The sequence below is a fragment of the Dicentrarchus labrax genome, unplaced genomic scaffold (assembly GCF_905237075.1).
Source record: "Dicentrarchus labrax unplaced genomic scaffold, dlabrax2021, whole genome shotgun sequence".
NCBI classification, from domain to species: Eukaryota; Metazoa; Chordata; class Actinopteri; family Moronidae; genus Dicentrarchus; species Dicentrarchus labrax.
In genome coordinates this window covers 31,083,809-31,093,834 of record NW_026136719.1, presented here as the reverse complement: position 1 = coordinate 31,093,834, position 10,026 = coordinate 31,083,809, and the positions used below count along the sequence as shown (strand labels likewise).

Sequence of the window (10,026 nt, the reverse complement as noted above, 5' to 3'; positions counted from 1 at the left end):
TTGATGTTTCAACATCATCTCTACTGATTAAATTGAGTTACCTCTTAGGTTTTTTCTTTTCAGGAATGGGTTGTCATAATAAACTTTAAACTTGAATTAAAAAAATGATTCCTGGGGGGCATCAGCCAATCAGATCCTACATACTAGAGAGAGTTGAGGCCTGCTCTGAAAAAGTTCCATTGGTTGACTTTCAAGCCAACCGGCATAAAATATTACCATTAAGAACTGTGTTTAAGGAAAACAAATAATAGGATGTGTGAGGCAGCTGCCTGGTCTGGGTATGTGTCTGTGTGACTGTCTCTCTGTCGCACTGTGAGTGCAAGTGAAAGAAAGAACAGGAGAGAGAAGAAATGGGAACAGAAAAAGAAATGGAGAGAAAGTGAGATGGACAGGGCGCTCTCCCTGTGTGTCTTTGTTGGGGAGTGTGCTTGCTTGTACCCTGGCTTTATTTGTGTTATGCCGTGTGATTCCATTGTGTGGAGGAGATCCTCTGAGCTTGTATTCCCACCCTCCCACCAGCTCCCTGCTTTAGATAAAGCTATCTGGATCTGCAGCACACCTTCCCCAAATGCATGTGAGCAGCTTACTGTTGTGGAGGCTCTCTCTATGTTCCTGGGGGATTCTGACGGTTGCATTGTGTGGGTTACAATGAGGGTGTGGTATGTTGGCACATAGCACCATCTCCAAAACCACTATTAAGATGTTAATGTGCACTGGCATTGCTGGCTCCAGGCAGTGCAGTCTTTTTACATCTTGGAAAGTCTACTACCTATTGAAATTTTTACATAGTTCACAGAATAGGGCAATCATGTTTAACTGCTATGGATTTTTTAGACAGTTAGGAGGACCACATGTGCACATATTGTACCTTGGGACAGAAGTAGGGCTGCAACTAATGATTATCTTTATTGTCCTATAAGCTATTGATTATTTTTGTGAATAAATTGACAACCCCTCACTAAGGGACATATTTTATGGATATTTCATATTATATTCAGTGCACAATATTAACGACAGAGAATAACTAATTAACTGTACAATGAACCCGAACAGTAAACACAATTACTGCAGTAATATTGTGTAAAACAAGTGATTTAAATGGATTTTGAGCAGATTTTTTCAGTGAATGCTGCATCAGAGATGAGTTTTCCTAAAAAAATTTAAATTCTTTTTATACATTTCTCTGTCTGTATTATGTAAATTTTATTTTTTTTAACAGCATTTAATAGGCTTAATTTAGTGTCCTTCACAGAAATGAACAAAATGCTGAGATATATAAAATGTTTCCTTACACCCCTTAAAATCAAGAAGGCCTCCTGACCCCCTATGGTGACTCCTAGTGGGGGTCCCGACCCCCAGGTTCCAGTGTGTCTGCAGTTGTGCACACCAGTGCTTTCTATTTAATACTAACATTTAACATTCTAACATGCATACATTGACATTAAGAACATGATGATGTTTAGCTGTTTTAATGTTTACCATGTAAACCATTGTAGTTCAGCGTGTTTCTCAGGTATTTGCTGTTTTGTAGCCTGATGATAGTGCCAGAGGAAAAGTTAAGAGACCAGTAAGGAGAACACAATTCAACAGGGAGGCAGGGATGTCTGTTCATTTTATGACAATCCATCCAACAGTTGTCAAGACATTTTATGTCAGTTGATCACCCAGTCAGTAAGAGTCATCCTCTGGGAACCATGAATGTCTGTAGAAACCTTCATGGTAATCCATCCAAAATTTCTTGAGAACTTTCTAAAAGCTTAAGGTGACATCTGTTGTGTTTACAATGGTGTAAAAGATTATTAAAATAATTAAAAGAAGCCGTAAGCCATTCCTTCTGAAAGCTTCAACCAGCCAGTGTTGGGCTTTTTTACCTAGCGTGGCTATATACTCTTTGTCTTGTTGCATGAGAAATTAATTTGCCAATTAACCAATTAACAACATTGTTGTTAATTAACAATGCTGAGCTTTATTTAAATGGTGATACAGTCTGCCACTGCATGGTTTCCACTAAATCCTACACACTGGTCCTTTAACTGCCCCCAGTGGTCAATGCATGTGCCATTTTGAGTGGGACTCTGGAGCCTGCATTATGAAACTGCTCTTACATTATCACTAGTAACAAGAGTTGTCAACCAGGACTGAATTGTTATATTTTAACTTTAACCCCTCGTCCCTGTTTGTGAATATTCAGCTCTAAATAATCATGATCTACATAAATGGTGCACATAATGGTGATGTGTTAAACTGAGATTAACTGAAGCTGTATGAGTATAGGGTGCTTTAAAGAAAAAGAAATGTTGGTGTTAGCCTCAGGATGATCAGTGTGTGGAGGTCAGCGCTTACTCATCATTTTACTTCACTGACTGTAACTAATGGCGTTTAGTGCACATTAGAAATACATTGAGATATACAGTAAGTGCATGAATGTGAAACTGTTTCCCTGTGTGTGGTGTGTGTGTGTGTGTGTGTGTGTGTGTGTGTGTGTGTGTGTGTGTGTGTGAGTGTGAGTGTAGACATCCCAGTGGTGGTACCCATTGTCTCCTGCATGCTAGTTTTGAACCTTAATAAGCCCTTGCCTCTGCTCACCGGATGTGAAGGCAGGGAGAGAGAAAATGGCTTTCTTACACTTCAATTTCACGCATATTTTCTTTGAGGCTAATGAGAGCCTTGAATACGGTGCCAGACTTCAGGCTCCACTGTTGAAGGCTGACATTTTCACACAAAGTGGCACCTTGTCACTGCGGATGAAGTCCTTATACCTGGCTGTTGAGAGGTGTGTGTGTGTATTGGCCTTTTGTGCGTCTATGTGTGAAGAAAAGAAGATCATTTGGTATACTGGTCTGTGCAATCCAGAGTTGATGTGTTTTTGTGTTATATTGTGTTTGTGCAGAGGTGTGTACTTTTTTTTCCAGCATGGTATATTAAGCGGCAGAACAGAGCAGATAATGTGATATATTTCAGGAGCGCACTGCACTGTCTCACTTTGCTATAATGTGTGCACTTTATATGTTTACGTAATGCACTTGTGTGTTTGTATGAGCAGATTTGCACGTGTGTTGATGATATATGTGCTAGTTTTTCAACATTTATTCTACTTCTGTATTATCACTCCCTCATCTGTGCTGAAAATATACTGATTCTCATGTAGATCTTCGGACAGAATGCAGCTCTCATAGATCTCTTCCTCCTGCAAGCTTTAACTCTTTGTCCCATCTGCTATTTCTATATCATACTGCTGTGCAGCACATATCACCAAATTGATAGTGATACAATTCCCATTTAATCACAGCTCTGGACAGGGAAAATTATGAATAAATAAACACTTGAAAGGACCTGCTCATCTTGTCAGCATTGTTGTCATCTCCCATGAAGCCTAAACAAATATGCCTGCCAGGTTTCTTACCTTGCGGAGAGTACTCATAAAATGGACGTTGGAGGTAATTATAGAGCTGGAGATATGGAAGGGGAACTTGTGTGTGTGTGTGTGTGTGTGTGTTTCTTTATATTTTCATATCCCATGTGGAAAGATAAAGAAGGTTAGAATGGAGCTTGGTTGCTTTCTGGTTGTTTGATTGCTCCACTGCCCCCTCACAATGATTAAACAACTTTTTTCCCCATTTGATTGTTAACTGTTCCTGTGGCCGTACCTTTTGTTACAGGCTCAGTCTTATATATGCAATATATGCCTTAGTCTAAGCCACTAGGACAGCAGAAGAGGCTTGTGGGAAAGCCCAACAATGAGGTGTCTGTTTGCATATGAGTGTGTGTGTGTGTGTGTGTTTGTCTCCCACACGGCCCCGCTTCTGCCACTCACTGTAAACTAGTCTGCAGCTCGTCACAGACAGACGCTGACACACTCCCAGTCTAATGTGCTCATTAGGGACTGCACAGCACACACATAATTGATAGCCATGACACAAGATGCACACACACACATTATTGCAAAAAACGGTTTCCTTTTTTTAATGCTGCAGTAGAAAACAAGGTTATATGAAGTCATATAATGGGGGTTCATTGTCAAGAACAACAACAACAGAAAAACTAAAGAACGAAATGAAAAAGACTAACGGCACAGAATGCATTACAGTATCTGTGCTGTTTACATGCCGATATTTTACACATAAGGATTTTTTTTTATTTCTCTACACTGGCAGCTGTCAGTTACTTCAGCAAATTAACTGCCAAAAATGTAGCAGAACTTGTCACTCAAGAGGTTAGTGTAACCATGGTTACCTTTCATATCCCAAAAAGATAAAGCTGCAGTGTGGAATCATGGCAGAGTAATTAGACAGAACAAAAAAATAGGACCAATCGAAAAGGCATTCAACGATATGAAACAACCAAGAGTGCTTATAAATAACAGTTTACATGTGAAATATCTTCATAAAGTAACATCTTTTTTGTACAACCTTTTATATCTTTTTAGTCTTCATACAGCGGCACATGAAGAGTAGTGTCTGGTAAAAAGAGTCTTTAACCCTTTGAGCACGAGTTGGGAATAAAAAGATTCACCTGTTGTCATCCTTTTGCTACCTATCTTTTTTCGTATCCTTTGATTAAATAACACATTTATAAAACTATTGTGCAAAACAATTTTATTTATGTCTTCATATACTGTGCACCAGCAGATAGTCATAATCCTTTTAAATTAAAAATATAGAAATGATGCATAATTTAGACAGGAAGTAGTTAATATGTTTTTATATACATATTTTACACAGACCTGAATTAATATAGGTCCCTGATCGACCAAAGTAAAATACTTCAGATTTCTTTTTTCTTTCTTACCACATAGCTACAATGCTTGTGTCAAGTCCTGCAAGCATCTCTCAGACAAATATTAAGCCCAAAATGAAAACCTTGCAGTGAATAGAGAATCTCCTTTTTATGAAATGCTTTCATGTATAGGATTAGACTGTATGTCTGGGAAACGGGCATTGCAGACACAATGCACACATTGTCCATCTAATTCTCACAATAGCTTAAATTCCCAAATCTTGAGTCGATAATGTTTGGATCTTAGGTGTAGAAGTGCTTTAACGTACTCAGAGGGTTAAATTTTAAATGCTGACTCCAGCAAAAAGAAGAATAAAGATAGAGCGAGCGGGAGAGTGAAAAAAAAGAAAACAAAATCATGGAAAGTGCACCAGATTTAGTTATAAAATGTTTAACTAAACTGTTTCATTTATGCATGCAGCTTATCACAACCCAGTGATGCCAAAATATAAAGGACCTTAATTCCATTTACACAAGTTTCAAAATACACACCACTTCATTTTAGAATCTCTTTTTTTAAACCTTCATATACTATATCTTCTCAATGACAACAGCCCCTGTCTGCACATTTTGAAAAAAGTCACTATTCCTGTCCTGTCTTGGGCCAGAGAAACAAAAAGAAAAAGCAACTGCTACAACACAAAATTTAAAACCATGTGCCAAAACTTAAAGCAGTAGTTGTATGCCATCTTTGTGCAGTTCCATCACGTTAATAATCCTTTATTTTCTTCGAAAGAAATGTCTGTGAAATGCTCAAGAGAGACAGGGCAAGAAAGAGTGAGCCATTACAAAAGAATGCAGCATTGTCCACAGTCAGTGCTACTGTTTCTCCAGCTCACACACATACATGAGATGGTCCTCTGGGGACTTCCCATGAGTCTTGCTCAGGTGAAGCTTGACCGCATGCTTGCTTGCAAAAGTCCGGTTGCAGAGCTTGCACTGGTACACGGCCCCACTGTCGTCGTCGTTGTCGGGGGAGGGTGACGAGGATTCAGTTGAGGGCAGAGAGGTGGTTAAGGATGAGGGCAGGGAGATGGGTAAGGAAGATGGTAGGGATGTGGGTAGAGAGGAGGGTAAAGGGTGGCTGGATGGGTGAAGATTAGAAAGCAGTTTTTCAGATAGTCCTTTGGTATGGCGTTGTTGATGATGTTGCTGCGATATCTGGCTGAGCAGCTGCTCCCCAGAAAGCTTGGCCAGATCTCGTAGACGGAAGCCCAAGTGGGATTCCAAGTGGCTGACATACGTGGATGGTGAGCGGATCTGAGAGGCGCAGTCGCTGCAGAAAAACACTGGGTGACCTGAATCCAAGTTTTTCAAGAACTTGGTGCCACCGGTTCTCCTCAGCTGGTACTTAACATTAGCCAACCAGTGGGATATTGTAGTCATTGAGAGGCCAGTGAAACGGGAGATGTGCATTCTCTCCTGTGGGCTCAGGTCCGACATCATGTATTTGCCATCACTTGTTTGTCTCAGACTGGAAGCAAACTGGGCTTGTAGGATGAGGAGGTGTTGAGGGTTCCAGTTGGACTGACGGCCTTTACGTTTCTGGGCTGGTGAAATATCTTCTGTCTCCTCCTGTGTGACACCTTCAATGTCAGAGCGCTCGGACAGGCTGGTAGGTGTGGAGGCCTTAGAGACAGCCTGACTCTCTGTCAGGTTTCTCAACATGTCAGAGATGTCTGACAGTGCATTTTCTCTCAAAGGGGAGGTGGCCATAAAGGAAGCTACTGCAGCTGAGGCTTTGGTCATAGTGACAGTGGAGGAAGGTGAAATTGAGGTTGGGGTGGAGATAGTAGAAGAGAGAGCTGTTGAACCCAAAGAACCACTATTGCTGTTTTTGTCAGCATTTTTGCCTTTGGTGAGATCTATGGGTTGGTCATTGTTTAGATGTTGCTGGTAGAAGTAGCGGTCTAAGTGGTCATTACTGGGCTTTTTGGTCTGTGCTGGTGGGGTGGAGGCAGCGACCGCTGCTTTCTCTGCCAGGCTGTTGCTCATCTTGAACAGCATGCTCATGGGGTCAAGGGAGGGCAGGGCAGGCTTAGCGGCCTTCCCCAGGTGAACGTTCATTACTGACTGCAGTGCGCTGAGAGGGTTGACGAATGGTTGTTCTGGAGGTGGATGGTCTGTGATGATAGCTGTACTGCCACACAGGGAGGCAGGCAGGGGGGATGTCACAGCTGTGGACTCCACTCCATTCTCCACAGACTCTTTTATGGAAATATCTCCATTTGAATCTCTGTGATTGGCTCCACTTCCATTGCCTACTACTTTTTCCACTCCACATGTATTCTCAGGAGTTTTACAGCCTCCTGCTCTGTTTTCTTTGGGGGATTCTCCTCGGGCTGAGTCCCCTGCCTCACTGTTGCTGGGTGAGGGCGTGGTACGTCTCAGAGGAGAGCCCCTCACAACACCACTGGGCTCTCTCATTTTCTCCTCTACCTTGGCCACTTTCTCTGTCACTTTCTTGACCAATTCCTCCATAGCATGGAAGTTGTTTTTGGGCAGTGGGGAGGTCTGGCGGCTGGAAGGGGAGATCAGAGGCTTACCAGTGGGAGAGAGGATCTCCCCTCCATGAAACATGTACTTAAGGGGGGAACTCTTCCCAGAGTTGCCTAAAGAGAGCTTCATTATGTTTGGGAGCTGGTAGGCAGCATGGATACTGGGATATCCACCCCAGCTTGGGGCTCCATTCTGGGCTTTGTTGATGGCTGAGGTCACTGTGTTCTCCAAAGACTTCAGGATGTCAAGACCCCCTTTTGGACTTTCATCCAGGTCCTCCTCAGTCAGATAAGTGTATTTGGAAGAAACATCAAACTTCTCCTCGGCCTCATCCTCGCCTCCTACCTTCTTCTCCTTGTTGAGATTGTTACCATTGTTGATGATGGACTCTTTAGTGCATTCCTCCTCCTTCTCCTCCTTTTTTATCTCCACAACCATGGCAGTTGGGGAGATGCTGGTTGGAGGAGGCACTGGGGCAGGTGGAGGGGAGAAGGTTGTGGCAGCCAAGGGAACAGACTGGACCCTTTCTTCAGTTGTTGAATTGGATGTGGGGGCTGGGGTGGATGACTCAATAATGGGTTTTCCTTTCTTAATAGCAGAGTTGGTGACTTTAATAAAATGTCCTGTCACCATCATGTGAGCAGTTAGCTCTTGCAGTGTGTCATGAGAGCTGCCACACTCCATGCATTTAAGGATTTGTGACTTCCTGGACTCAAACTGCCAGGCATAGCTGGCACCGTTCTGGTGTCCATAGCGGTTGTTAGGTGTGATGTAAGGGTTGGTGACCTTCTGGAGTATGTCATTAGAGTCGTTGAGCGAGGTGGGCTTAGGTGTGCCTCCATTAGAGTCAGGTGAGCTAGGGATGTCTAGGTCTATAGGAGCTCTCTTACGAGCTGAGGAGATAATCTTAGCTGCCACTGGTGTAACTGGCTCTTTCAGAGGCACTTTCTGGTAGTGTTTCGTCTTGATCATATGGACACTTAGATCCTGAAGAGATTCAAAGGAGTGCCCACAGTACATGCACTTCAGAACTTTCTGTGCATCCTCCTTCCCCTCCATCTCTAGCAAGGAACGCTTTCTGGGTTTTGACCACCGTTTTGCACCCTCACCATCTGTCTCGTGGTTATCATCACGGTAGTGGCCTGTCTCATTCATGTGCACTGTGAGCTCCACCAGTGTGTCATAGGCCGCACTGCAGTCCTTACAGCGGAACTTGCTGGCCCCAGTGAATATAGAGCCATACAGTTTGGAGCTCTGTCGGTACAGCTGGACAGTACTAAAGAGGTTTGGTTCTGTAGATGCTTGAGATATAGCCACTGTGGGATGCTGGACCAGGCCAAGTCTGTGTTGGTGGTTCTGTGAGGCCTGCTGGAGGGTTTTAGCCATAGCTGTCTGATGCCAGTCATAGCCTCCGCTACCACAGCTACTGCTACTGCTGCTACTACTGCTGCTGCTGTGACTGCGAGGGGGTTTTTCTGCAGGGGGCTGGGTCAGGTTCAGATTCAGTGTGGACCAATAGGAGTTGGTCAGGAAAGAGGTGTAAATGGCCTTCATCTTCTCCAGACTGTCAGCCACTGATCCTGTTGTGGCTAATATGGCCTCATCTCCACTTACTGGGGCAGCGGCATTGGCAGCAACCATCATGGCAGACGAGGAAGACAGGGACAGGGCATTTGAGGGGTCTTTAGAAAGTAGGACGTCATCCTCATTTTTAAGCGAGGAGCTCTCAAAATCAGACATTCTGTCACTGGATTCGCTCAGATGAGACTCACTGTCGAGCTCCTGACCAGAAAAGTCAGCAGCATTAGGGGAGTCATGGAAGCCAGTGGATCCTGGCCTGTCCTGGCATAGAAACTTGGCGACAGGCTCCTCCCCTTCCTGAGCTGAGTCGTCTCCATCAAGGTCCTCATCCAACAGGGCTGCTTCCTTCTCATCTTCAGGGACATATGCTGCTCAGGCAGAGACAAGAAAAAACAAAGAGAGATTTGTTAGAACCACAATGACAGCATATCTAAAGATTTAGATTCTCAACTCTGTATTCCTGTTTGTTCACGAAGCAGGGAACTGATAGAAATGCAAGATACTGACATTTTCACGTTCTGCACTAGAAACAGAGCAATCATCTAATGACATTCACAGACAAAGTCTTTCCTATCATGAACTGTTGCAGTAATTCTATTCTAACTTCCCCCTTTTACACTGACATTGTTTTCAAATTGGAATCAAGTCGCCACCCCCTCCCATTCTCTCTCCACCCCCAGGTCTTTGTTCTGTACTGCAGAAAATCAGAGACAGCCAGAGAGAGAGATGGAGGATGGAAAGAGAAAGATGGAGGGAGGGAGAGGGGAAAAATGTCTCTTCAAACAGAAGTTGCCACCTTATTCTTCTCAAGGGGCAACAGCTTGAAATTAAAACTAAATTTGAAATTAATGAAGCACATTCTGGCGGTGGCATTCGTTTCTGAAGTAATAAATTACTTGTATCAACCTCGGAGACAGCGGTTCCTGTCTGTCAATTAATATGTCTTACGCTTCTTCTGCAGACTCTAATGCATTCCCTAACAGACACACTCGCCATTTAAATTAAGCATGCATTTTCACTCATTACACTGCTCAGCCCTCGCCTCCTCGTAAATAAAAATGAATGTATGTACGTTTGCCTGCAACAAATCTCTCCCCGCAAAACCCATTTGCTTCAATTACCAAAGATTAGAAAAAGTTTAGAGTTATTATTTACAGTTTAGCTTCGGGG

The 10,026-nt window shown here is 43.2% G+C and overlaps 1 protein-coding gene across 1 annotated transcript in view; it reads right to left on the bottom strand.

Annotated features, from left to right (window-relative positions):
• Positions 1–3,936: 3,936 nt before the first annotated feature.
• The window catches only part of tshz3b (teashirt zinc finger homeobox 3b), a 42,901-nt gene continuing 36,811 nt past the window's right edge, over positions 3,937–10,026 (bottom strand). The window contains exon 3 of the mRNA XM_051378844.1: positions 3,937–9,224. Coding sequence (XP_051234804.1) covers positions 5,596–9,224 — 3,629 coding nt within the window. The 3' untranslated portion in view covers positions 3,937–5,595. The remainder of the gene's footprint in view (positions 9,225–10,026) is intronic.